The sequence below is a fragment of the Anopheles coustani genome, chromosome 2, assembly GCF_943734705.1.
Source record: "Anopheles coustani chromosome 2, idAnoCousDA_361_x.2, whole genome shotgun sequence".
NCBI classification, from domain to species: Eukaryota; Metazoa; Arthropoda; class Insecta; order Diptera; family Culicidae; genus Anopheles; species Anopheles coustani.
Window position 1 is genome coordinate 19,272,076 of NC_071289.1, and position 25,324 is coordinate 19,297,399.

Here is a 25,324-nt window from a genome sequence, read left to right on the forward strand (position 1 = left end):
AGGAATGGAAACCCCTTTTTCGAAGGATAGCTAAGCTTTTTTCTCTCCTTCCGGTCTGTGTGATTGTGTTCGCAAAATTTACGATACCTTTTTTGTTTTGTGTCGCTGAACATTTCTGTATGAAAGCACGGATGTGTTTTGTACTTCCGTTTCACTACTGCTTCGTTTGGCACCCATATCCGGTCGACGGTGACGTAGCCCGGGATTTTTCTAAACTGGCATTGAAATCGCGTTGATCGCTTTCAGATAAATGTTTAGATCTTACGATCATATGCAATACGTAGTGAGTGCACGTTAGCTCGTAGTTAGCTACAAAAGATGGATGTTTAGCACCACCGCTTTGCAAAGGGAAAAATAAGAGCTATTCCAAGGACCGAGCGACAACCAACAAAAATAAAAAGATGGAGTATAGAAGCTGATCCCAAAGCTTACCACCTTTTTCTTGGAACGAATCCCGTGTTAAAACAACCCTCAGAAGGATTTTTGTAGGTTTTCTCCTTATATTTACGCCACCTAAAATCTCTCACGCTGGCAGTTCGCCTTTGCTTTCGCACTTACAACCTTTTGCTATGTAAATTAACTAGAATGATCTGTGGTTTTAATTAGTATTCCCGGTAATATTGGGAAACAGTCCCCGGTTCGATTACGTACTGATCTTTAGTTATGTCGACAGATGATGCCTCTTCGCGATGGTCCACTTCAAAACGGTCGTCTATCGGGATCAGTTGTTTGCCTTGGATGTGTATACTTGCGTCTTTAATTTAATAATTATAGTAGAAAATGGAGTTTTATTTTTTATCGAAGTAAAAAGAGGATACTTTCCGGAATGTGTAATACATAAAAACAAACAGCTCCCGCGGGAGAAATGTTTAGGTTGAAGTGTGATGCTGTACAACAATGACGAGCATTCGAAGCGTATATTAAATTAAACATAACCCGAGCTACTACAAGGAATAGGATCTGCAATATGGGCGAAAGTGAAACAAATATTAACTCTCCCCTATACGTGTTGTGCTTAGAGCACGTTTTCGAAAGTACTTGAAACATTCTGGTAAAAAAAAAGAACAATTCGAAAGTGAAACAAAAACTAAGAACATAAAACTGACAAGCAAATATACCAACAACAGTTGTTGAATTTAATAAATGTTCAACCAATCTAGCTTGTGTATTAGAACATTAGGACGATAACAAAAACAGAAAAATACAAACTCAAAATTTCTATAGAGCAAAATAAAGAGGGTGAGGAAGTACGTAAAAGTGATTGCAAGAGAGTGCTGAGCAAGACTATTGAAGACTAACGCATAATAAAGGCTATATTTATTCAAATGATCCAAATGTTTCAGGTTGTCTCGTTCTGATGCAAAAGAGAGAAAAAGTCGTGGTGATCGTTTTTAGAATAATTCGATAAAACATCTTTATTTGCAACGTACATAAGGAAAAGGGAATGGAACGCACGATGGTTTTGATGACATTAACTGAGCGATATTATTATTTTTGGACGCGTTATGTGTCTAGAAACTTTGTTTAACATGCACACTCATTTTATTTCGTAATCTCCACCACCACATGACCGTTGACTTTGACCGTAACTACATTGAAAATGTCGTGTTCCTTGGCGTGAGGTTGAGTATCAGTGCGTGTGTAAAAAGCTTCGGAAAATGGTTAAATATTTCGTGTGGAAACTGCATGCAAGCTCCATCTTAACTTTGGGTTGGATCATGCGTCGGAAATTTCCTTTCGATGGAAACGAAAATAATCCGGTAGCACCCTGCTCCGTCTCTTCTTTGGTAAGATGGCATTTTTTGTTAGCGCAAAACGAAAAGGCAGACTCATCTAAACCACGACCGCACCTGCCTCCGACCTGCTCGTCGGCAGATCCGGACAGACTTTCCATTGGTCCGTGATCGGATCGAAGCACTCGAATGACGCGATCGTAATCTGCGCTCGGTAAAAGTTGATTTCGCACGGTTGATCACCACCAGCAACATACAGTAGGCCATCGGCGGCAGCGACGGCGGGACTGGAACGACGGACCGTCATCGGCGACACCATGGACCATTTGTCTTCGTCGAAACTATACCGCTCAACAGTGCGGAGAACCTCCTGCTGACTGCTATTTCCACCGACGACGTACAGATGCCGATCAAGAATGGCTACGCCCATCGAACAGCGAGCCGTTGGCATGCGTGCAAGGTTGGTCCATTCGTTCGTTACCGGATTATAGCTAGAATGATACGGGACACCACTGCATTATTCCATGCGGCATAAAATATTTGCATCCTACGATTTTACCTTATAAGATCGGTTAAATATCTAGAGTGGTTGTTGCATCCGCCAACGATGTAGATAAGTCCTACGGAAGAACAGTATTTAGTGAGGATTTTTTTATTTTTCCTAGCCATGATCTTCCCTACCTTCGAAGCTCACGACGCCCATGCTAAATTTCGGTTCCGGCAAATCCCCCACCATGCGCCACGCGTTCTTCATCGGATCGTAGCACTCGATCGACCCGCCAATGTCCTCACCGATCCATCCACCCATCGCGTACAGCGTGCCGCCCAGTGTGCACAGTCCAAACTCGCACCGCGGCACATTCATCGGTGCCATCGGTTCCCAATTGTTGTTCTGCGTGTCGAACACTTCCCCATTGGCCAGTATCTGGCTGCCCCGTTCGCCTCCGATCACATAGATCTTACCACCGAGGGCCGCCACCCCGGGCAGTATGCGTCCAATCTCCATCGGGGCCGATTCGATCCACTCGCAGCGGAAGATGTCGTACTTGATGACCGACTCGAAAATCCAATCGGTCGGTGTCCAACCGGCCGACTGCTCCCGCCGCGACCCACCAATCACATAGATGCTTTTCTTTGCGCAAACCCTCGGGCAAACGCGCAGCGGCACCAGTTGGCCGCGGCGCGAGGTCAGATCTTTCCGCACCGAGCGTAGCGCTATCTTGAGCGACACATCGCGACAATCGGCGATCGCCTGATCGATCAATCCGACCGGAACCAGCGCGATGCGAACGTGCGACAGTATCTCGAACACATACTGCCGGCGTGGGACAACGTCATGCTGGATCCAGCGCAGGGCTGCATTAAACACCTGATACTCGCTGTCGACACGCAGCGCCTCGGACGATATCACCTTAACGAGCAGCGTGTGCGGAATGTCGAGCAGTTCGTCTTCGAGCGCCACCTTCGGGAAGTTGCTGTGGACAAAGTTTGCGGCTACGTCGGCGAGCTGGCGGCAGTTGTGTGCCTCCGCAAAGCGCAAGATACCGAGCGCGTTCGTGGAATGTAACTCTCGGCAGAGGTATTCGCAGCATCCGTCCACCACCTCCGGCACCTGCAGCATATCGGCCGCGGCCAGCAATTCCTGTACGTTACTCTGTTGAGCAAAGCAAATAAAACCTTCAATTAAAACCATTCAGACTATAAGGGCCAATATAACCAAGGCAAGTTATCTAGAATGTGTTAAGCAGAGGTGGAAAGTAAATCTTAAAAATTACCAAAAAAAAAGGGTAACTTTATGATCAAGAACATTACTGTTCATAATACTGAAGATTTTCATACGTTTACACGAACGTCAATCACAGTGCGTCGTTTCCCAAAACTCACCTGTTCGATTTCGATCTGTCCGGTGTAGATGAAGTCGACCAGCAGCTCCAGGATGTCCGCCCGTATCGAGTGCAGCGTGACCGTCCGTTGCTTGCCCTCGCTCAGTCCTAGCTCCGGCCGAAACATGGCCTCGAAGTACGCCGAACTCGCACTCAGGACGGCCCGGTGGGCGTGGACCGTCGTTCCGCCGCCAACTTTGATCTCCACATCACAGAAGCGCGAGTCCAGCCGAAGTGCGTTCAGGTTGAGCAGCATCTTCTGGGCGTAATGTGGACAGGTGAACTTTGGCTTGGCACTACTGCCACCCGGACCGGTCACTGTTCCTCCTCCTCCTCCTCCTCCTCCGCCAACCTGAGAGTGTGACAAATCCGATGGCGTACTGGGAGTTTGTGAACCGAGGGAACAAATGATGTCCCCACAGTTGTTGCCATTGAAACTGTTCAGCGGAGGCATTTTGGTTAATCTGTAGATTTTTCTGAACTCAAAACACCCCAACGATTTCACAGTTTCCGATATGGCAAACGTTATTATTTCCACTGCAAACTCTACGGCAAAGTGTCACACATAGTCCGTAGTTTCACTCGACTTTCGAAGTTTAATTGTTCGTTTTGCTTCACTGCACGTAATGTCCGTTCACCGGACACGGTACCACAGCAACAACAGGCGTATACGAGTAATTCGCAACATACGCCCTAATTAACGCGACCGTCCGCGCACGTCGTCCCTTGCGAGCCAGCAACTAAAACAGCAGCTTTTGTAGAACGTCAACCAGTTCAGTTGCTTCCTTCCTCCGTGCTAATCAAAGTAGTCATCATTTAATAAAACCATCCATCTCTCCGCGACGAAAGGGCGCTCGGTGACCGCGACCCTTCAGGCGACTTCCATGACGAGGTTTTGCCAACCGAAAACTTTACCACCATCGCGCGTTTCACCATACACGAGAGCAGAGTGGTGAGACAATTGGTTTAATTCATAGTACCCACAGCAAGTGTGTCTACGTTTGTTTTCTTTCGCAGCTATTCTTACTTTGTTCTTCGCCGCGAGTTGGGAGATGATTCTCCAGATTACGAAAACGCAGTCTTCGTTGAAATTGAAGCCTCTCTCTACGACTGAAGCGATGATGGAGTTTTATGCAGCATAGCTCTCCTCCGAAACTGCCTAGTGGTTTTGCAGCATTGCGCACCATGTACCGTATCCACACACCAACACCGATTCACAACGCCAAGGTGGGTGGTTTGTTTATGTTTGCTACAATCAGCTGTCAGTAATGTTATGACTTTTCCAGGAAGTTTATCTCAGTTGGTTTTCAAAGAAAAAGGCAATAGGATTTCGATTTCAACCGTGGTTACTGGGAAAAGATAAATGCTTCTTTTAATCTACAGTTATGTCGCTACATCGAGATCTCTTAAACAGTCCGACGATGGCCTCGTGGGTGGTAACATCCTGTAGCTCCAAAAACATTGCCTGTGAATAAGAGAAAGAATCTGTTCAGTGGGGACAACAAAACGGTAAGTAGTACTAAGTACGAACCTTTAATTTCTCCTCCCTTTGCTTCATTTCAGCGCTGTACTCATCGTACGATAGCAAAAATCGTTTCACCAGATCAAGGGCCACCGGATGGTGGGTTTTTAGGAAAAGCACTTCCTTTTCCCTTTGCCAGCCAACGCTGACTGGCTTCGCGATCACAGACCAAGTGTCCATATTGTTGTTTTCGAGAGCGCTTGAAAAGCTTATTGCTTTCGTCTTCGAATGGTCATTCTGAATACAGTAAGTAAGAATACGCCTATCGATACATTCAACCGCTTGCGCATTGTTTTGATGCACAAGTTTCTGCGAGTCTGAGGGGGTTTCTTGTGCAGATGTCTTTGTTTCCATTTTTCTTATAAAAAGCCCAGCATCGTTCTCCGGCTTGGAGGGACTCGTTGGTACCGGAATGTTAAGCAGTAGATTACCACCACCGTTTTGTATTGACGCAAACAGGGACGCCCGAAACGTTGGCAAACCAGATGCGAGCTGGCTCTGGCACAAAAACACCGTCGCATGGAACATACCTTGTGCGTCGAAAGTTTCTTGAACCGGGTACATCGCAACAAATTCATCGTATTCCAAGCAAACTGTCCAACGTTTTTGTTCCATCAACAGATTGAAAAATCCCAGATTCACCTTTATTTTTACACTGGCAAAGGCAAGTGGAGCTTCCTTGCTGCTTCCATTTATCAACACTGTGTTTGATTGGGTTGCCGGCATTTCCAGATGAAATGATAACTCAAAAAGTGAAAGCCTGCTAAATACGTCCTTGTTACGGTACAAGGCTAAAACGTTAAAATGGGAATGCTCGTACTGAATCGCCTGGCCCAGCCGCTTGTCGTACTCAACTTCATCCGTAAGTATTTTCGTCACCCGTTTCGTTACGCCTCGCATTTCTTTGCGAAGTGTTACCATTCTCGATGAGTTTTGGCCAATATCCCGGTTGTTACCAGTACATGGAAGTGTATAAAATTGACGGTTTTCCGTTAGCAGCAGTGCGATCTCTCTGTTTTCTATCAACGTGATCGCTACTACGCCACAGACAGGAATATCCTCCGTTTCGGTTACAAGCTGTTTAGTTTCCTCCGAAAAATGATACCGTACACGGTGCGTGGTTAGCCCATTGGAATAGAGGAACGAGTTGTTTGCTTTATCAAATGCATGGGCTTCGATCGGAGCTTGCAGATACACAAAGGAGTTTGAGACAAGCACTGTGTCCGGATGTAGTGATTGATTAAACACGACCAGAACGCCAGCTTCAAGCAGTACCGTCAAGCAGATGGAACATTCGGAAAATTCAAATCCGACCACATTCGAAGAGAAACACCGCACAGTTATCAAATCGCAGTCGCCTTCGCTGCGTTGCTGTAGCCAGAAAAGTTGATTGTAAATTGCAATCACTATCACTTCCTCGCCGTTGGTAAATTTGGAGAAACCGAGAAAGTCGCCCAAAAATCGTTGATTTGTTTCATTAACGGTGAAGCATCTAAGGGAAAATTTAGCTCGAGAATCAATGCATTCGGCAGCGATCACGTAACTTTTCGAAACGCTGTACGCAGAAAATCCATTCGTTGTGTCCGTGACTTCCAAAACGGTCCGTTCTTCCTTTTGACTCACAACGAACAGCCGACGATTATCGGGTCCCTGTTCCGTAGGCCTGATTTCGGAGTAGCTTTCAATGCAGCCTAGTTTGTTTTCCACATAATCGTGTATCATCAATTTTCCATTCGCTGTTTCAACAACAACATTCGTCCCTACACTTTTTAAACCGCATATTGCACCGATGTTCGTCTCCGGATCGCACTTGGCAAATGGGAAATGGTCAGTTTTTCCACCAATTGCATCGTCAAAATCACTGACTACGACCGAAAATACTTGTTCTGTGCTAGAAACTACTATCACCGTTTGTTTTTGGTCGGGAATGAAGAGGTTCACCATAGAAATTGGATAGAAATTATCGTCTGGCAGCATCCAGGCTTCCAAAAAGTTACACATTTTGTTTATTTCTTTAGTTTCGCTTATAGTTTGGCGCCAATTCTGAATCACAAATAATGTGAGTCTTTCAATCTTTCAATACATCGTATAAACAACTATGACTTTTCATCAATTGTTAGCAAATGCGTCATTCTATGTGCAAGTACAAACTTGAAATAACGTGTTCGTTCTTATTCACCAGTTCACCCAGAAATAGTTAATTGTAATAGATTGTGCACAGTTACTAGGAAAGTAATAAAAGCGGTGAATTACATCACATCCAAGTTTCGGTTTACTTTCAAACCGACCTTGACCTATCGGTCCCGGCTTAAAGCTTGATGATGCTACGCAAGCTACGCATGAATACAAAACAAATCCAGATGCATCATCACGAATTAACAATGGCTTTGAATCATCATCACACACATTACTCACCAATGAAATTCGGTCAGCAAACGAAATAAATCGGTCTAAATATGTCGCGTTCCACGGGGGTAAGTGATTCCTACTTTTCTTCTTCCTGGTATTAAGGCACTTTTACAGCTAACCGTGAGAATAGAGTAAGGAAACGTGAGGCATAATGCACCCCTTACAGAGTTTGCAGTCATACAATTGCCAGGTTCAACCGGTTAATTGATCCATCCATACAAGCATATAGTGGCGAGATCCAATCCCTCAACCTGTGGTCACAGCTTTCCGCAACCGCATGCGGTTGCGTTTTTGATCTGTCAACCTGTAGTCACAGCTTTGCGCAACCGCATGCGGTTGCGTTCTTGATCTGTCAAACGAGCACAGCTTTTTGCCAAAAATAATACTTTAATGTTTGAATATACCACTTATATGATCATACAATCTCATTAAAGTCTACTAGGCATCAAACTCGTTTGATTTTTTAGTACAGAAACCGCAAGGTCTTGCGTCTGCGGTGACAGCCCATGACAGCTCCTATCTCTCCCATGGGAAAAAAACGCAATCGCATGCGGTTGCGCAAAGCTGTGACCAGGGGTTCAGGAGATTTTTCCAAGCTAGTTGTTGCGGCTGTCAACCGGTAGCAAACTTGCGGTTGTATGGCAACCTTGCCAAAGCTGCTCTAACCGCTGGTCACAGCTTTACGCATCTGCATGCGGTTGCGTTTCTCATCTGTCAAAAGAACAGTTTCCCGCTACGCAGCTCGAAATATCATCCTAAAAACGTCCTACGCGTGAACAAACGTTCTACTTTTTTGTATTTGGATGAAATAAATGTAGGACGTTTTTCGAGCAGTCGTTCTACTTCGTCCTACTCACCAATGGTGAGTCACCATACAAAACTGCTCGATGTTTGTGTCACGTAGGACGGTTTTTAGGACGAATTGTCTCAACGAAATTGACCTTTCTGTCCCAAATAATACTTTATCTCAAGGTAAATACACACTATATAAGGCAGCAGAATGTAGAGCATTTTGACGTCTAGACCGCAAAAAATCTAAAAATAGCTTTTGACAGTATGCTGATACTCAAATTTGGCGGGAATCGTCCTTAGAAGTCCTTAGAACAAACAACTTCGCTCGAGTACCAAACAAACCGATTCTTCATTTGCATTCATTTTGTTCGCATGGCAAATGTTTAAGAAGCCGTCGGCCGTCGTGGGTCACCGATTTTTCGACCAAATGAATCAAAGTTTCACTTCACGTACCTTCTGCTTACTTGCATAGTTGTTTACATTCTATGCTGTTTATCATCATGCTGTCAAAAGCCACGGTCGCCATTTTCTAAAAAAATACCTCCTAAAAAGTCACCTCAGTTCCAGTTCGGTAGTGAATCAGAGCGGAGGTTAGCAGTGCACAAGTTTCCTGAAAGGGTTAGCGGAAAAGTAAGGTTACGGCACGACCGCGTGGTCACGCCGAGCTGGAGCTCAGGTCAGAAAAATCCTAGCTGCCGCACATCTCGTACTGCTTGAGTCAATCAAGCGGACCACGAGTTCTTGTGTCCTGACAACGGAAGGAATTATCCCTCCCGTGCACGGCGGGTGGACATATGGCTTTTATAGCCGGTCCTAAAGGACGAGCCCCTTCATAGGAGTTCGGACAGAGTCGGTACGCCTCTGATTACGAGTAAACCCCTGGTCACAGCTTTGCGCAACCGCATGCGGTTGCGTTTTTTCCCATGGGAGAGATAGAAGCTGTCATGGGCTGTCACCGCAGACGCAAGACCTTGCGGTTTCTGTACTAAAAAATCAAACGAGTTTGATTCTTGCCGCAGACTCTTGCGTTTTTATATGTCAACAGTAAATATTGTTCCTAGTAGACTTTAATGAGATTGTATGCTCATATAAGTGGTATATTCAAACATTAAAGTATTATTTTTGGCAAAAAGCTGTGCTCGTTTGACAGATCAAAAACGCAACCGCATGCGGTTGCGGAAAGCTGTGACCACAGGTTAAGGGAACAAACGTTCGACTTAGCGTAGGAGGATATACCCCGACTCGCATAGCGAAAGAAGAAAGAAGAAAAAAGTCACCTATTCAGTATTTAATCATCTTGCTTTACCTTTTAAAAATCAAAAGCTACTAGGAACGATAAATAAAAAAATGTTTAGCTCAAAAGCTACTAGGAACAATAGAGGTGGCTGGGGTAATACGCACCCCTGAGGAAATACGCACCCTTTCCCATTTCCCTTGAAAAACGAGTTTTCAACACGTAAAAAGTAGTCACCCTGTAAGATCAAACTGAAATATGGTCACCTTGTGAGTTTGATAGCTCTACATCAACAGAAACGCGAAATAAACGCAAAATAAACGCAAAAAAAATCGTTCTCAGCTCAGACAGTTTTTGTTATGTGACTTACCATTCCGCTAACGAGTATTAAGTGCAAAAACCGATATTTACCCACGAGGAATACGAAATTTAGTGAATTGAGAATCAGTGCTTGAGACTGTTCATGAAAATTTCGGAAAGTATGCAGATTTACTCATATTTTGGTTGAAAATGTGTTCAACTATGAATCGGGGCCATATGCACCCAGTATGTCGGGGTAAAATGCACCAGTTTGTAAACAAACTATCTTTATTTGACAGTGGATGTTGCCTCTTTGTTGTTGTGCGTATTGCCCCTTTGTTATGGTGCATATCACCCTTTGTTGTGGTGCGTATTACCCCTAGCAAAGGTGCGTTTTGCCTCAACGAGATGCAGATCGATCAAAAATTGAACTTTTTCAAAACTGAAAAAAATATGTGTTTCTTAGCAAAAACAACAAACATTCCTGAACTGGTAACTAGTTTGAACCTTTATGAATCCTATTCAGTGATAAAATTAACAGTTAAGAGCCAAGGGGTGCGTATTACCCCATCCACCCCTATTTAGTATTGACATAAAAAAAAACGCAAGAGTCTGCGGCAAGAATCAAAATTTTTTTATTTTTAGTATAGAAAACGGAAGGTATGCTTCATCGGTGACAGCCCTCTCTTTCCCATGGGAAAAAAACGTAAACCAAGCGTTTCCGTAAAGCTCTGACCAGGGGTTTACCACACATTCAAATGCGTTACACAAATAATCGTTTAACCCGCAGCCTGAAATTTTACAACGTAATTTGGAACAAGTACTTTCTTGACAAAATGGTTGCATGAGCCATCGCTATATAAAATGCCTAGCCTGAGCTCTCTAGTATCGCAGTTAATTCATAACCGTTGTGGAATACGGCGTCGTGGAACAGAAGCAACGCTAATAAGTAAAACATCTGTACCTGTATTAACGCCAAAGCCAACGGTTCATAAACCCCTCGTAGTGATATTAGATTTAATACAATAAAGATGTTTTTAAACGATTTAAATACCAGTTATCCGAGTGCAAGCACAATGCGGGAATTTAAAGTTATACGTGAGATCTGTTACTTACAGTTGGCCTGCATGATCATTTTGGACGTTGGAAGAAGCACAGCAGTATTAACTTCCAAGGATAAAGAAACGTTTATACAAAAGTCCAAAATTCTTTTGTCATTATTGGTCCAGACAAAGGTAAGTAAAAAAATATAAATGTATATATGTACATTTTTTGATTACTACTAGCTCATTTGTCCGGTTACACGGGCTGCACTATGCATGTTTTTATGTGAAAGCTATCTAGGAGATGAAATATGGAATTTTAGTCAAATTGTAATGGGAACAGCTGTTCGGTCCTTTTTGTCAAAAGTAAATACGCTTAAGGTCGGTTTACTCAATTGCTGACGTTGCAATTGTGCAATTGTTGTTGTCCTGTGGTCAACTTTTGCTTGTTGGTTTGTTGAAAAACAAAAAAGATTGGAATATCTCAGAAGAACCGGCGGGACTTTTCCTATACCAGTTTATTTTATGAATTACACTATGAACCTTAATGACTGGTGAATCAACTTGAGAATGGACTTTTTCAATTTCCTTGTATTTTTCCACTAATTTTTCGTAGGCTTCTCCCTTGTTCTGCATGTTAATATAATCAATCGATATTACACGCCAAACGATATTAAATTGCGTTAGAAATTCTCGAAAACATTGCCGAAGGTCAGCCATTGTCGCGTGATTAGCAAAAACTATCAAAAATTGAACAAATTTCCCCTGAACACTTTGAACAAAGCATCAATATCCATCGACATATTCGTACAGCCCGGTTGAGTCTTGAAGTTTGCGCGGTTTTCAAAGCAATTTTGCTCAGATATCGCCGCAACTGCAATTCTCCCTCGGGGTCCACACTACAGCGCGACGTCGCCTGACAGGAGCTGAACTCCATATAAAAAAAAACTTTGCGCGATGTCGCGCGAATCGCGCTAGATTTTTTTTTGCACGGAGTTCAGCGCCTGTCAGGCGACGTCGCGTTACGCGACGGTGCAGTCTGGAAAGCGTGTCTCGTCAAGCTCAAAATTATGCAGTTTTCCTGTCCACACGCAACCTTTTACCTGCAACGTTTTGAACTGCGCAGGTAAAACGTTGTGAAAAACGGAGCGTGTGGAGCGGCCTTTAGTTATTTTTTTAATATATCATATTTGTGGACAAACTGAAAATACTAAACATCCGTGGCAAGTTAGTGACTGCATATCGAAAACAAAGCGCAACAGGACCGATCATGAAAACGCTAATTCTGTTTTTATGTTGCGAGACTGTTGGTTTGGATTTTTTTCCAAATGCAGCAGCAGGCATACTGGTTGGTAGACAGAAGATTTATAATAAAAAAAGGATTAAAAAAAAATTCATTTCACTAAATTCTATAAACCTTACCAACTCTTATAATTAGTAATCTATGTCAAATTCAAAACTTTTTTACACCAAAAATGCAAAAATGAAACCCATCGCAAATGACATTTTTTAATTTGATTTCAGATTTTCAGTGCACCCCATGACCAGGTCGGAGTCGTACTGATGGGAACAGAAGAAACCAGCAACCAGCTGAACGACGAGTCTGGCGGTTACGAGCATATTTGTGAAGCGTTTGAGTTAAAGCCACCCAATTGGTCGATATTGCGCACCTTAGAAAACAAAATTACAAGGAGCACCAAAGAAGCTAACTGGTTCGATGCTCTAATAGTAGGGACAAACTATCTTCGCTCGGGGGCGTTGGGAAAAAAAATTTTAAATTCCAATATAATTCTTATATCTCCTCTCCACACGAGGGCCGACGCCGATCGCGAACAGTTGGAACGGGTGACGGACACCCTGCGGGAGGCGAACTGTAGGTTTCATGTCATTTCGAATCACGTGCATCATTCGGCGACCGGTGATGGGGCAATTTTTACTTCATCCGGGACGTTCGATGATGAGCAAAGTAAAACTGAAGCACGACGTCACAATGAATTGCAGATAGAGCGCATTGTACACGACTTAGAGGGTACGTTGGCCGATTTAAACTGGGCCAAGGAAAGGTTTGCATTTTTTGAGCCAAAATCCGTTCGGCCGACACCATGGAACAGTGTATTGCTGATCGGGACAAAGATAAAGCTTAATATTTCGGCATACCTGCAGATCAGTGAGCAGAAGGGCGTTGGGCCGTTTAAGGTGGACAACATCGATGGATCGTCATCGAAGGTCCAGTTGAAGATAGAATACTTTTTAAACGATAAACCTATTGATACGAGTACCGCCGAATTGATCGTTGGGTACGTGTATGGCTCCACGGTTGTGCCGTACGATAGCACGATCGACATAGAGTACAAATCTGGAGAGAGTCGGTTGGATTGTTTGGGTTTTACCGCGGCCAGCAATATTTTCGAGGAGCATTTGTGCGGGAAGGGAACCTACGTAGTGATAGCGAAAAAAGGTTGCACTGCATCGGCACACAAACTGTCTGCACTTGTGACGGCAATGATTGAAATGCAAGTGATTATGATTGCCTCTAAAGTATACCGAAAGGATACAAAACCGCGCCTGCACGCCTTAATACCATCATATAAGAAAAAACATCCTTGCCTTGTGATGCTGGAGCTAATTTTTCAAGGTAGGTCTCCTTTTACACGAAGTAACATTACCTCCCTTTTACATTCTGTTGATATTTCTGATTTTTTCTTTCAGATGAAATGAGCCTCCTGAAATTCCCGCCATTGTCAACTGGAAAACATAAACCAACACCCGAGCAGTACGACGCTGTCGATCATCTGATCGATAGTATGAACCTGATGGATGGAATTGATAATGACGATGGCGGTTCGCGTGAGGCATTTGCGATGCAAAAAACTTTCAACCCTACTCAACAACACGTTTATCGCTCCGTTGCCCACCGGGCTACGCATCCCAGAGACACATCCTTACCCTGTATGGATGAAGAGCTGAAAGCGTTAATTAATGTCCCCAAAAAGGTTGCGCAACGTTCGTTCGCCTCATTGAACGAAATGAAACAATTATTTGAATTGAAGGAGATACAGCCAAAAGCATCTAATAATTGGCTACAACGTATGGCTAAAATTAAACTAGGCAATGAACCGTCCACCAGTGAAACGATCGACAGTGGGCTTGGGATGGAGGAAGATGATCTTTTGTCCGGTGCTGATCGGAGAACCCTCGTTGCCGTGGGTACCGTTACACCGGCTGAAGATTTTGCCCTGCTGCTTCGTCGCGGTGAAAAATTTGCCACTGTGGCCACGCAGATGCAAAACGTGGTGCACGAGCTACTGTTTGCTTCAATGCGTCCACCAGGAGACAAGGTGATAGCCGCACTGATGATGTATCGTGGTGAGGCACAGAAATTGGGTCCCTACCGGTACAACGAATGGATGGAAGATTTTAAGAGAACCCTGCTTGCTCGGCATAAAGAGGACTTTTGGAATAATGTTATAGTAGCCGAAAGACTAGGTTTAATTAATACCAGTGAAAGTGACATGAGCACGGTCAGTGTAGAACAGGCTGAAGACTTTTACCGAGCGTCCGTGCAGACCAGAAAGGCTGCTGATGATACTACAGATAGGGATGATATTGATGCAGATTTTCTTTTTGATGAACTGAATGAGTAATAGCGGAAGAAATATTGAAAACAACGGAATTTGAGAATTCATATTAAATAGATTCTCTGCACTTTCCTAATTCCAAAGCGGATACAAATAAAAAAATAGGATTTTCTGGAATTCGACCAGTATTACGAAATTGCCGTTTGCTGCAAACTAGTGTTTAAAGAACCATCTGTCGAAACTAACTTTAAGCGAATACTTTTTTTTGTATAAGTTAATTAGGTCATGATTGATCCAAATAACGAATGAGATTTAGTTAATTTACAATAAAAAGATCTACAAACAAACTTTGTATATTTAGTATATCCACGTATAATGTAAAACAATGCACATTAAAAGATCTATATTCGTTCGCTAGGGTGGTTTGTCTTGCGTGGCTCTTTCCGCTATGCGGCATTCGCAATAAAATGTGCTTGAAGTGGGCAACAGATGTTTCCGAAGCAGTCTAAGTGGATCGAATATTTGCCATTCGATAGCTAGTGATTTTTTTTTTTTTTTTAACGAGACAAGAGGAACCAGAATCAATTTGTGCACTTAAAAGTAGTTTGCAGAAGACAAAAAACAGGTATTCAGCCAATTTTATTTGTTAGGTACTAGGTAAAGCAGTAAGCTTGAGATACTTTAATTTTAATAACCAGCTCCGAAGACAAATAATTGGTGTAAGTTCAAATTTGTTAGATGCATTGAACTAAGGCAAGGGCATAAAAATGCGATTGATCAAACAATCCGATGTTGCTGTTATCATTACAAAGAATGGAAGGAAGGGTGTTTATTTTTATACTCTCATCATGATGCGGTACTTTTCTTCAACGTTCAAGTCAAAGCGTAATAATCAATGGATAACCCAGGACCTAGTAAAGACGAAAATAAAACCAACCACAGCTTGTTTGATAACGCATTACGCTAGCGAAACGTCTTTCTTTTGCTGTATCAAGGATATGGCTTAACACCGGTAGATGAATTTATCAGTAGCAGCATTGCAGCATCATACGGCCACAAAACGGTCGTATCCAGGGGAGATCATCCGAGAAACACGCTGATATCGGCCTAGTGGAGTCTTTTTCTTGTCTTTTTTCTTGTTCAACCGAAAAAAGATAAGAGATAGCGCAACGGAAATGGGATGGGATTTTATTTCCTCTCGACTCTGCAGGGGTGCTCGTCCATATCTCTCTCACTGTCTCCATACAGCCGGTTACAAGTGCATCATCCGCTTCATGTGACCTGGAGCAGTTTCGTTCGATCAGGTGCGCCGTTTGAAACCGCGGTGACGACCGGCGTCACATGAAAAGGTTCATCAGTCACAAGAGGAAATCTTGAGATAATGGCCAAGAAGGACAACAAAGTGTACACGTGTTAGTTGGTTTGAGTGAGTGTGCATCGGATTCCCCAGCATGGAAGGAAGCTGGTAAACATTTGTTAAAAAGCATAACATTCAAACCGGAGACCAAACAAACAAGAAGCTTGATCACACACCGGCTATGTAGGGTTGATGGTAGTAGTGTCGCCGTCTTCATAAGGGTTTTAATAATAGCGATAACATTACTCGCGTTTTTCTTCTTCCTCCAGTTCTGGTGTTCCTTTCAACCATGCGGCGACTCGGGGGAAGGGCCCGCCTTGTAGCTGATTACAGGACCGAGCAATTGATTATCTGTGTTGCGTGGTGGCTGTGGCGCATGGCTTTGTTACAGGACGTCGCAGACTGCAGTGTTGTCTTCCCGGTCGTTCCAGATGGACGCTCGTGATCGCGGGTAGTAGCGGTTTAGTAGAAGGTTGACAAAAAGGAGTAAAACAAAAAAACTAAAATAGTAAAATGTGTCAGCAGAAACCCTTGCGCTGGGAAACAACAACGGAGCCGATCAGACACAAGTGAGGCATGTACTAATTTTTTATTTTTGCTTAGCGCTGGCTTTGGGATTATCGGAATCTTATCCGTGGCGGAAGTGAATGATGGCAAGAGGATGATTAATCCAACGGGAATGTATGGCTTGTAGGCGGTATTTTCAGTTCAGCTATGTCCGACGGCGCCTCAATTTTTCCGATGAAATTACAGTTCAGTCAGTGGTCAGCATGATAACTTTAGGTTTAACTTGTGACACATGGACACACTCCACCGGTAGTGACCGCGAGCTCTGGTGCATTGTCCTGATAAGACCGTACATTGTTTCGCCATGCTTCGCATCGGCTTTCTTTCGTCGGTTGATGTTAGTATGCATTGTGCGCATTAGCAAAAATCAATTTATACTTTCCACTCGTCATCGCGGTAGGCCGTGGTTTGATGTTGAAAATAATTCCGGTTCCGTACGATCACCGAACACGGGTCCGCAAGGTTAGCAATCGCCGCCGATTATCTATATCTTATCATGCAGCAAACCCCGAATAAGGAAATCATCGCCCGTGAGCGTTATCGCAAAAGTCGAAACCCCGTTGGCCTCTGCACCCTTTCGTGCGAAATACACGAAACAGGGGGTTCTAGGAGTAGTCGCTTCACACAGATCTTGTTCCAACCCTGCCGACACAACCACGTATGGGATTCGCTCAAACGATTCTCTGGTCCTTTAGGTCAGTTCACTAGCTGCCAATCAGGCCGCATCACCGTCGAAAAACCGGCATTACTCGCAGTAGTGCGTGCTCGGTAGTGCGAGAGATACACCAAACAAGCGCGAGGTGATGCAATTTTTGCGCAACAGCCTCTCGTTGTCGTTCATCAGCAACCCACAGAGCCAGCCGGGAAATGGTACGGTGAATGGTGATCCCGGTGGTGCCCGGGAAGGTAACGACGATGGCAAACTCACACCCTCACCGTCCGCGTCCAACCTCAGCGATCGGTCGCGGTACGCAACGGTACGATCGAAGCTGCCGATCGACGTCGGCAGCCCACCATCGGCGTACAGCACCCCGTTCCAGAGTCCGATCGTTGCCAGCCGGACCTATCCGGTGCTGAGTGGGGCAGCGCGGGCGCTCAACGGAAACGGAAGTAACGACAACTCGAACGATGGTTCGAATCAGGAACGGGCCAGCAAGGTGTACTTCATCGAACAGGGGCAGCTGCAAACGGAATACGAACTACCGGAACGACCCGGGAGTCGAGGAACGAGGCTTGAGGATGGTATCGTCAATCCTGCCTTCACCAACGACTCTGGTGCCACAATGATAAACATGTCCAGCACGCAACCGAGGTAGGTACACGCGAGAAACTGTATGTGAATGTGTAAAAAATACTACCCATTATTTGTCCCAACATTCCAACCCGCCCAATCTTTGGCGTATTTCAGCGCTTCGATCGGATAGTGATAGTGCAAAGTAATAAAGTCCGCGATAAGCCTTAAGTCTGCTTTATCGGAAGGCACTAATTTGAGCCAGGTGCGAAATATGGTGAAACCGAGCGCAAACATGTAATTTATTCAGTATTTTCATTTGGAAAGCAATATATGAAATTTTGAAAAAAAAATATTGAAAAAGTAATAGGAAATGGAAACTATTTTATGAAACACAGATTCAAAGTTTATTGATCTCATAGTCAAAATATACAGATCAAACAATTCTAAGATAAAACAAGATCACAGATAAAACAATGTTATATCACAAATAACACAGATAAAACAATGAGTAGATTCTCTAGGGTTTCCCCGGGCATGACTGGACAAACTGATAATCGCTCAATTCAATAAAACGGAAAGACTTTTTGAAGGGCCATAACACATTATCAAATGGTCTGGGCCATAATTTGATAACATACATACATGGTGTTTGGAGTAGGAAGCAAGAAGCACCAGATGGTGAAAAGCATATATCCTTACAGATTAGTAATACCTCGTGGTTAGATACAGTTTGGTGCTATCGTTTTTAATCTCATTTTACTGTAAACGCACTGTGATTTGATCGTAATAAGAATCGTTTGTTTTTCTTGATTCAAGCCTTTCTGCTCAGCATTGTTCATCAACATGATTCACACCTGCAATCAATCATTTAAACAACCTACAATCTGAAGTTATCATTTCACTTTTTTTTTTTGTTACCAAAATGCTCCTCGATTCGTTATCGAACACATCCAGTCCAGCTGGGATGTTTGTGGCTTATGTTTGTCCACAAAAACCGTTAGGTGACTCATTTATTGTTATTATCACAACTCACTAACTTCCCTCGCTTCGATTGCAGCGTCATACGGGAGCAGTACTGGACCTGGTCTTGCCGGTGCCGCCGAGAGTATACCCCTCGGGAGAAGGTTCTGCTAATAGTGATCTTCATTCTGGTGCTGGTCATTGGAGGTCTCGCAACATATCTGGGCATTGTGGTGGACAGTGATGATAGTATTACTGGTACGTCTGTATTCTTATCTCTATTGGATAGCGAACACGCTGTTTTATTTTTTTTTTCGTACCACTTGCAGGTGGCATCCTGACGAGGAGTGCACTATCCCTATCTCCAGCTCAGCGGTAACGAATGGGGGAAAAACGTGGTCAATATATGTGGTCAAACTTACTGTTAACCATCACAGTCCGATTGTGATGACGATTATCTTATCACAGGTTATTAATGCAAACTTTTAAAACACACACAAGAGCAACAGCCCATTATAACAGAAAGGCTGGACAACAAACTTGCATCTTTCTCTATGCTTTAGCACTCATAACACTAGTCTAGTATTTGTATATTTTTTGCTTCTACTTTACGGTAAATGCACTACGCTGCGAAAACCTCTCTTTGATTACTTTAAACCAGGCACAAAATATTGTATATTTTATGTATTTCGCGTAGTAGTTAATGGAACCCCAGCAAACCTTGAATGCAATGGAAACGAAAGCAATAAATTTACACGATGTTTGCGCTTGTATAATCTTCATTTTCTTTTAGTCTTATATTACCGAATCTGTACCAGCATCGAACGCACTTTGCGGTCCTTTTTTGGTTATTCACTTTTCTGCAAACCATTTGAAGTGATTCAGTTTTGCAGTAACAACTATAAACAAGAGTAAACCATACTTCATCGATGAAACCCAAAGATCGATGAAACGTTTCGCGCGTTTTAGGCACGTGCCTAATGAGTGTTGATCAGATATTTCGCACCACAAACTATTCAACTATCGTATCCTTCCTGAAAGGTTGAGGAACGTGAGTAGGGCTCTTTTCATCATAAATATCTTAATTTTAATGGTTTTACTCCAACCCCATCACAATTTCGCAAACATTATTAGGCCTGCTGTGGTTACAAGTGTATAAACCGAAAAAAACTAGAGAACAGCTAGTGCTGTGCGTCCTTGAAGGAAGTGCGTAGCTAAACTAGATCAAGACGCAAAAAAAACCAGTTCGAGGAAACATAGCGATGCCGCCTCGTCGCAAACGTACAGCTGCGGCCAAGTCCACAGATGTAGGTAACGACTGATTGTGATTATGTTCTTTCCATTCTTTGTGATATTTTTTGCACTCCACTTTTTTCCAGACTTTGGCAAAGAAGGCGAAAGAAGAAACTGCAGATGAAACAAACGATCGTAAGCAGAGTCAAGACGTCGGTGGTGGTGGGCCCTTCGTGTTCATTGAGCACTGCAAATCATGATCCGTGTTCAAGCGCAAGGCGACAGAGGTCCATTCGGAACTGTGTGAGCTTGCGCCGGAGCAGAACTTCCAGCTTGTTCTGAATGAAAGTGGTAAGCCGCGTCGTGGTTCATTCGAGATTGCCATCGCCAAGGAGAGGGATGGTAAACAGGTGCTGGTTTGGTCTGGGCTGCCTAAGGGGCCGCCAAGAAAGGACAAATTCCCGGACGTGAAAAGCATCCTCGACGACGTCCTGAAGGCGTTGAAATAAGTTGCGTCCCTAACGCCAACTGGATAGGTCATTTGTACGTGCAACAACTTATGCACTACCTTTGGGCCCGCTATGCCGTGTGATGAGGCTGGAGAAAACCTTAAATGGACTCTAGTGTCTAAAGTTTTGCATGCAGCCAAGAGGTAGGTGTAATAAATTGTGGTATTTACAAACTGGTCGTCCGTGAGAAAGTACAAATACACGAAATACACTCAGGTAATAATTAACTGGTTGTTATTATTTGCCGACTATCATCACTACGTTATCGTGAGCATGGTTGAAATGCGTTCATCGGAGAATGTAATCCTTTGGATAGTCCATGAGCTTGGGAAATTCTTGCACAAGCTTTGGATCGATGAGATCCAACCGTTCCGGAACACGGCGAGGTTGGCGTATGTGGTTGGTGACATTTTCCAAGATTTCCTTCGGCACGTCGCTGTCCTTGAACAAATGTAGCCTCTGCATGGTATGGCGACGCTGAAGATTGCCTTTCATTGCTCGATAAATGGCTTTTTTCATTATCTATGATGAAATCAGGGAAACAACAAAGCATTAGAAACAAGTAAAGCGGAAGAATTATCAGTGAGTATACCATCGTAGGATCTTTTTCGTGAAGTTGCCACGCAAGAGTCCAGCTCGCTCCCCCAGCATACCCAGTGTGGTGAAAGTAAGCCCGCTTTTTCCATTCATCTCCGGGAAGGGCGATCTCGGAAGTATTGACGACGACAACATGATCACCGCAATCATCTAGAAAAGAAGTGTTCAATGTTTCCCACGTATGCTGAACTACCCGAAAAAAAACCAGCACTTACTCATAGGGTGGTAAATGGGTTTGTGCAGCCCCATTAAATGTTTTCTTATCAATGATGCTGCCTCGAAAGGGTTTTGCCAGGTGCAGTCGAATATGTGCCATGCTCTTGCAAACGTTGCCCATTGCTGAAAAATTGAAGAGCACCTGGTTTCATAACATGCCGGTCACATCCGAGGTATGGCATATTCTCCATGAAACGCTATATATTACCTGTACTCGCTGTGTAGCTGACATTCTTGGCGGTTGTATGGGCTAAAATAGATTAACTATAAGCTGAGTAAACTGTATATAACACTAAATTGCGAGAAAAATTGTTAAAACAAATGTTTTACCCCTTCAGCGTGCACCGAAAACACCGAACCAAAACAACGCACTGACGTTTTCCCCCCTCCAACCCTTTAGAAACGGCAAAGTTGTTGAAGTGTTAACTGTCCCTCCTCCTAATTTCTATTTTAGTCTTCAATTGCTTCTCCTCCGAGTAAGGTGTACTCTTTGCGCGTAGTTTCGTTGTTGAAGGTAGGTAGTTCGTTCAATCTCCGATATGTACGTGTTTTGTTGGATAAACAATCAAATTGTGTGGACAATTAAACAATTCCAACACACCAAATCGCGTGGGTCGTCAAACCGGTTCTCAAGCGATGTGTCAACGTTTGTGCTGACGAAGTCTCTGGTGATCTCATGGATTACAGTGCATTGTCGATGTGGTGTTATGCACTTTTTGAATAGGTTCTAGCACGCTTTTTGAAAACCAATTATGGCAATCATGTCTAATCTAGCCCAACGTTCAATATCGTTGCTGTTCGCTGGTTCAATTGCAGTACTGTTGCTAGCTTCGAAGAGCTCTATTACCACCATGCGTCTAAGCCCACTAGATCCCAGCTCCTACTCAAACGCTCGTAAGTATGCTCAAAACGGTTGCTTGTCTCATAAAATGCTCATTGTATTTCACCGTTGCTATCTGCTATCAAACGCACTCCCTTCTCATTAATTATAGACGAGCTTATCATACGACATGTGGATTTGGATTGGACGGTCAACTTCGATAAGAGCACGATCTCCGGCACGGCGACTCTGCACTTTAAATTGTTGAAATCAGACCTGCAGGAAATTGTATGAATGCCGCACGCAAAAGAGAAACTCTGATCACAACGATCACTAATTCATCCATTATTCTTCACACAAAGTTCCTCGATGTCAGCGATATTACCATATCTTCCATTGCTGTCAAAACGTCCGCTGGTGAGGCACCGCTGGACTGGGATGTGGGTGGCACGGTGGATAATATTGGAACAAAGTTGACCATCTACTTGCCGACCAAAACTAGCGGAGAGCTAACGTTGGTGATTGCCTACGAAACGTCGCCGAAGGCTAGCGCTCTACAGTGGTTAACACCAGAACAAACTTTTGGGAAAAAGCATCCGTATCTATTCAGCCAGTGTCAGGCGATTCATGCCAGATCGATATTGCCATGTCAAGATACACCGGCTGTTAAATTTACCTACAATGCAACAGTAAGTAGTTATAAGAAGTGTACGCTTGGTGGTTCTCTATTCTAATTTATTGTCTGATCTAGCTTCATCATCCAACTGAGGTCACCGGACTTATGAGCGCGATTAAAGTCGATTCCGAACCAGGGATTTCGAAGTTCCAGCAAAAAACACCCATTCCAAGCTATTTGCTAGCGATCGTAGTAGGTGCACTGGTATCGAAGCCCATTGGTCCGATGTAAGTGACGTCATAGCGATCATAACCGGAATAACAGCCTACTTTAACTTTCATTACGAAATATTTCCATCAGCTCAAGCGTTTGGGCGGAACAGGAGCAGATTGAAGAGTCGGCCGAAGAGTTTTCCCAGACCGCCGAGTTTCTTGCCAAAGCGGAAGAAATCTGTGGCCCGTACGTATGGGAGCGGTACGATCTGCTGGTAATGCCGCCGAGCTTCCCCTTTGGTGGCATGGAAAATCCGTGCCTCACATTCGTCACTCCGACGCTGCTGGCGGGCGATAAGTCGCTAGCCACGGTAGTGGCGCATGAAATCGCCCACAGCTGGACGGGTAATTTGGTGACGAACAAAAACTTTGAGCACTTCTGGCTGAACGAAGGCTTCACCGTGTTCGTGGAGGGAAAAATTGTCGGCCGACTAGCGGGGAACGCTTCGCGCGATTTTCACGCTCTGCACGGTTTGAGCGAACTGTCGGATTGTGTAAGTTTAATCAATATTTATCAAAGGTTATGTTTCGAATTTTCAAAAATCAAATATATGTATCTGTTTTTGCAGATTAAAACCCAGCTAGCCGACACGCCCGAGCTGACGAAATTGGTCGTGGACCTTTCGGAGTGTGGGCCGGACGATGCCTTTTCGACCGTGCCTTACATTAAGGGCTCAACATTTCTACGCTATCTGGAGGATCTGCTGGGCGGACCGGAGAAGTTTGAACCATTCTTTCGAGCGTATTTGAACCGATTCAAGTATCAATCGGTGCTCACAAACGACTTCAAGCAGATGCTGTACGATTGGTTCCGTGAGGATCCGAAAAATGAAGTGCTACTCGAGCGTATCAACTGGGACACGTGGTTGTTTGGCGAGGGAATGCCACCGGTCATACCGAAGTAAGTAAAAGCAGTCTCGCGTATTTTTTAAATAATTTAAAAAACCACACATCAACAACTATCCTTTTTAGCTACGATCGATCAATGTTGGAAGCCTGCTTGGCACATGCCGCTTTGTGGGCAGAGAACGATCTGGAAACCATCAAAGCCTCGCCGCTCCTGAAGCAATCCCTCGTCAGCGTACAAATGATCGAATTCCTTGCCCAGCTGCTGGAGAAGAAAACGATCGTCGATTTGTCGGCGGAGAAGATTGCCCTGCTGGCGGACACGTACGGGTTGAGTTCGACGAAAAATGCCGAACTCCGGTTCCGCCTCGTGCGCCTCTACATCCGTGCCCGCCTGATGGACAAAATGGATGAAATTCTTGCCTTCCTGAACAGCAACTTCCGGATGAAGTTTGTTCGTCCAATCTACAAGGAGCTCGCAGGGTGGCCGACGGCGAAGCCGATTGCCGTGGACAACTACAACCGCGTGAAGGACCAGATGATGACTGTCTGTGCCTACACTGTGGCAAAGGATTTGGGTCTTTCGAATGGGGCTGATACCGAGTAGAAACCATGTCTGTTCGAGTCGTATTCGATAAATGTTTAAATGTTTAAATAAACTTTTCAAAGATAAAGTGAGATTAATTATCGCTAATATCGTATCGATGTTCCTTAAACCATCACTGACTTTCGTCCTGGTGTTGGATTGCTAGCGTGGGTTTCAGTAGGCTCCAATTCCTGACTGTGCTGCTGTAAATCTTCCGTCTGCACCGTAGCTCTCCAACGTAGAAATAAAACCGTTCCACTGATTGCTAGCAGCACTGCGGCAAGCATTGTAAGGGGCTAAAAAGTTACATGGAAACTAGAAATTGTGGTGTACTATGTCGTTAACCACGTTAAACCTACCTCCGGTATCTTTTGAATGACTTGCACTGAGTGTGTACATTGTGTCATCGTTATGATGGATGAGATCAGGAGAAAAAAGAACACCGCGTAGGAGATGGCCAACACCGTGATATGCTGCGTTTTGAGGCCCGGTTCCGTTTTAACAAGATTGAGCGCAAACGTGGTGTACGAGAACATCGTTAGAACTGCACTCCCGGTTGTGATCGTAATATAGCTTACAGTCCTGCAAGATTGTTCGTAATTGTAAAATCCTTTTTGAAACTGATGTTGCTTTAAATACGCACCAAAACCTTGACTCTACACAATCCCCGGCTGTGATGAAAATCATTCCTCCAACGATCATACAAAGCTTTAAAAAATAAAGAAAACACGTATCATGCTAACTGGAAGGTGGGCTTTAAAGAAAAGAATTCTCACTAGTGATACAATCTTTGTCACCCCAACGGGTGAAAGCACAAATTCGGCGCCTGTCTGCATGGTTCTTCGGGAGACGTTCAAAACAGTGACGATTCAAACGGGCAACTTCTAACTGCGTTCAAAAATATTTTATTAATTTCATCGTCTCGTGCGGTCTTGATAAAACCTTCAGTTGCAGTTCTAACCTAGGACTGGTTTCATCGCATCCACTTCTCGTCTAGCAGGAACTAATTGAAATGTA

General features: G+C 44.0%; 8 protein-coding genes across 13 annotated transcripts; 4 read left to right on the plus strand and 4 right to left on the minus strand.

Annotated features, from left to right (window-relative positions):
* Positions 1-1,391: 1,391 nt before the first annotated feature.
* LOC131263570 (actin-binding protein IPP) lies at positions 1,392-4,084 on the minus strand. The gene is made up of 4 exons (XM_058265788.1): positions 3,618-4,084; positions 2,415-3,387; positions 2,293-2,353; positions 1,392-2,224 (listed from the first exon to the last, which is right to left on the minus strand). Exons 1-4 carry the CDS (start codon positions 4,068-4,070, stop codon positions 1,834-1,836), a joined length of 1,878 nt encoding a protein of 625 aa, XP_058121771.1. The 5' UTR covers positions 4,071-4,084; the 3' UTR covers positions 1,392-1,833.
* An 858-nt stretch (positions 4,085-4,942) lies between these two features.
* LOC131264044 (uncharacterized) lies at positions 4,943-7,139 on the minus strand. Its single transcript, XM_058266333.1, has 2 exons — positions 5,148-7,139; positions 4,943-5,081 (listed from the first exon to the last, which is right to left on the minus strand). The coding sequence occupies exons 1-2, from the start codon at positions 7,137-7,139 to the stop codon at positions 4,989-4,991; spliced, it is 2,085 nt and encodes a 694-aa protein (XP_058122316.1). The 3' UTR covers positions 4,943-4,988.
* Positions 7,140-7,324: 185 nt separating this feature from the next.
* On the plus strand, positions 7,325-15,446 carry LOC131263567 (X-ray repair cross-complementing protein 5). Of its 2 annotated transcripts, XM_058265784.1 has the most exons (4): positions 7,325-7,612; positions 10,992-11,108; positions 12,441-13,551; positions 13,626-15,446. In XM_058265784.1, the coding sequence occupies exons 1-4, from the start codon at positions 7,595-7,597 to the stop codon at positions 14,558-14,560; spliced, it is 2,181 nt and encodes a 726-aa protein (XP_058121767.1). In that variant the 5' UTR covers positions 7,325-7,594; the 3' UTR covers positions 14,561-15,446. The 2 variants fall into 2 exon arrangements, with proteins under 2 accessions (XP_058121767.1, XP_058121768.1); XM_058265785.1 differs by lacking the exon at positions 10,992-11,108.
* Positions 15,447-15,824: 378 nt separating this feature from the next.
* LOC131263574 (uncharacterized) lies at positions 15,825-19,382 on the plus strand. Of its 3 annotated transcripts, none has more exons than XM_058265793.1 (5): positions 15,825-15,959; positions 16,121-16,425; positions 17,114-17,730; positions 18,710-18,870; positions 18,942-19,382. In XM_058265793.1, the coding sequence occupies exons 3-5, from the start codon at positions 17,222-17,224 to the stop codon at positions 18,989-18,991; spliced, it is 720 nt and encodes a 239-aa protein (XP_058121776.1). In that variant the 5' UTR covers positions 15,825-15,959; positions 16,121-16,425; positions 17,114-17,221; the 3' UTR covers positions 18,992-19,382. The 3 variants fall into 3 exon arrangements, with proteins under 3 accessions (XP_058121776.1, XP_058121778.1, XP_058121777.1); XM_058265795.1 differs by having other exon boundaries at positions 16,121-16,420; XM_058265794.1 differs by having other exon boundaries at positions 15,907-16,046.
* Positions 19,383-19,637: 255 nt separating this feature from the next.
* Positions 19,638-20,575, plus strand: LOC131263578 (selenoprotein BthD-like). Of its 2 annotated transcripts, XM_058265801.1 has the most exons (3): positions 19,638-19,663; positions 19,747-19,919; positions 19,992-20,575. In XM_058265801.1, exons 2-3 carry the CDS (start codon positions 19,875-19,877, stop codon positions 20,352-20,354), a joined length of 408 nt encoding a protein of 135 aa, XP_058121784.1. In that variant the 5' UTR covers positions 19,638-19,663; positions 19,747-19,874; the 3' UTR covers positions 20,355-20,575. The 2 variants fall into 2 exon arrangements, with proteins under 2 accessions (XP_058121784.1, XP_058121783.1); XM_058265800.1 differs by lacking the exon at positions 19,638-19,663 and having other exon boundaries at positions 19,719-19,919.
* LOC131263577 (large ribosomal subunit protein uL13m) lies at positions 20,570-21,514 on the minus strand. Its single transcript, XM_058265799.1, has 5 exons — positions 21,498-21,514; positions 21,376-21,417; positions 21,167-21,290; positions 20,947-21,101; positions 20,570-20,876 (listed from the first exon to the last, which is right to left on the minus strand). The coding sequence occupies exons 2-5, from the start codon at positions 21,397-21,399 to the stop codon at positions 20,643-20,645; spliced, it is 537 nt and encodes a 178-aa protein (XP_058121782.1). The 5' UTR covers positions 21,400-21,417; positions 21,498-21,514; the 3' UTR covers positions 20,570-20,642.
* A 108-nt stretch (positions 21,515-21,622) lies between these two features.
* On the plus strand, positions 21,623-24,811 carry LOC131263569 (leukotriene A-4 hydrolase). 2 transcript variants are annotated; one of them, XM_058265787.1, is made up of 8 exons: positions 21,623-21,681; positions 21,984-22,061; positions 22,160-22,275; positions 22,350-22,676; positions 22,739-22,890; positions 22,964-23,369; positions 23,445-23,776; positions 23,848-24,810. In XM_058265787.1, the coding sequence occupies exons 2-8, from the start codon at positions 22,019-22,021 to the stop codon at positions 24,326-24,328; spliced, it is 1,857 nt and encodes a 618-aa protein (XP_058121770.1). In that variant the 5' UTR covers positions 21,623-21,681; positions 21,984-22,018; the 3' UTR covers positions 24,329-24,810. The 2 variants fall into 2 exon arrangements, with proteins under 2 accessions (XP_058121770.1, XP_058121769.1); XM_058265786.1 differs by lacking the exon at positions 21,623-21,681 and having other exon boundaries at positions 21,929-22,061; positions 23,848-24,811.
* LOC131264046 (uncharacterized) lies at positions 24,433-25,143 on the minus strand. The gene is made up of 4 exons (XM_058266336.1): positions 25,084-25,143; positions 24,951-25,015; positions 24,667-24,889; positions 24,433-24,603 (listed from the first exon to the last, which is right to left on the minus strand). The coding sequence occupies exons 1-4, from the start codon at positions 25,141-25,143 to the stop codon at positions 24,433-24,435; spliced, it is 519 nt and encodes a 172-aa protein (XP_058122319.1).
* Positions 25,144-25,324: the final 181 nt, after the last annotated feature.

Coding starts and splice junctions, on each gene's coding strand:
- LOC131263570 (XM_058265788.1), bottom strand. CDS start 4,070: ATGCCTCCGCTGAACAGTTTCAATGGCAACAACTGTGGGGACATCATT. Junction 3,388..3,617: donor GACAGATCGAAATCGAACAG/GTGAGTTTTGGG, acceptor TTTGCTCAACAG/AGTAACGTACAGGAATTGCT. Junction 2,225..2,292: donor TATTTAACCGATCTTATAAG/GTAAAATCGTAG, acceptor GTATCATTCTAG/CTATAATCCGGTAACGAACG.
- LOC131264044 (XM_058266333.1), bottom strand. CDS start 7,139: ATGTGTAACTTTTTGGAAGCCTGGATGCTGCCAGACGATAATTTCTAT. Junction 5,082..5,147: donor AAAGGGAGGAGAAATTAAAG/GTTCGTACTTAG, acceptor TCTTATTCACAG/GCAATGTTTTTGGAGCTACA.
- LOC131263567 (XM_058265784.1), top strand. Junction 11,109..12,440: donor CATTATTGGTCCAGACAAAG/GTAAGTAAAAAA, acceptor ATTTGATTTCAG/ATTTTCAGTGCACCCCATGA. Junction 13,552..13,625: donor GCTGGAGCTAATTTTTCAAG/GTAGGTCTCCTT, acceptor TTTTTCTTTCAG/ATGAAATGAGCCTCCTGAAA.
- LOC131263574 (XM_058265793.1), top strand. CDS start 17,222: ATGCAATTTTTGCGCAACAGCCTCTCGTTGTCGTTCATCAGCAACCCA. Junction 17,731..18,709: donor ATGTCCAGCACGCAACCGAG/GTAGGTACACGC, acceptor CTTCGATTGCAG/CGTCATACGGGAGCAGTACT. Junction 18,871..18,941: donor CAGTGATGATAGTATTACTG/GTACGTCTGTAT, acceptor TACCACTTGCAG/GTGGCATCCTGACGAGGAGT.
- LOC131263577 (XM_058265799.1), bottom strand. CDS start 21,399: ATGTCAGCTACACAGCGAGTACAG. Junction 21,291..21,375: donor CAGCTACACAGCGAGTACAG/GTAATATATAGC, acceptor TCAATTTTTCAG/CAATGGGCAACGTTTGCAAG. Junction 20,877..20,946: donor ACGAAAAAGATCCTACGATG/GTATACTCACTG, acceptor ATTTCATCATAG/ATAATGAAAAAAGCCATTTA.
- LOC131263569 (XM_058265786.1), top strand. CDS start 21,929: ATGTCTAATCTAGCCCAACGTTCAATATCGTTGCTGTTCGCTGGTTCA. Junction 22,062..22,159: donor CAGCTCCTACTCAAACGCTC/GTAAGTATGCTC, acceptor CATTAATTATAG/ACGAGCTTATCATACGACAT. Junction 22,276..22,349: donor AATCAGACCTGCAGGAAATT/GTATGAATGCCG, acceptor CTTCACACAAAG/TTCCTCGATGTCAGCGATAT.
- LOC131264046 (XM_058266336.1), bottom strand. CDS start 25,143: ATGCAGACAGGCGCCGAATTTGTGCTTTCACCCGTTGGGGTGACAAAG. Junction 25,016..25,083: donor TGACAAAGATTGTATCACTA/GTGAGAATTCTT, acceptor TATTTTTTAAAG/CTTTGTATGATCGTTGGAGG. Junction 24,890..24,950: donor TGTGTAGAGTCAAGGTTTTG/GTGCGTATTTAA, acceptor ACAATCTTGCAG/GACTGTAAGCTATATTACGA.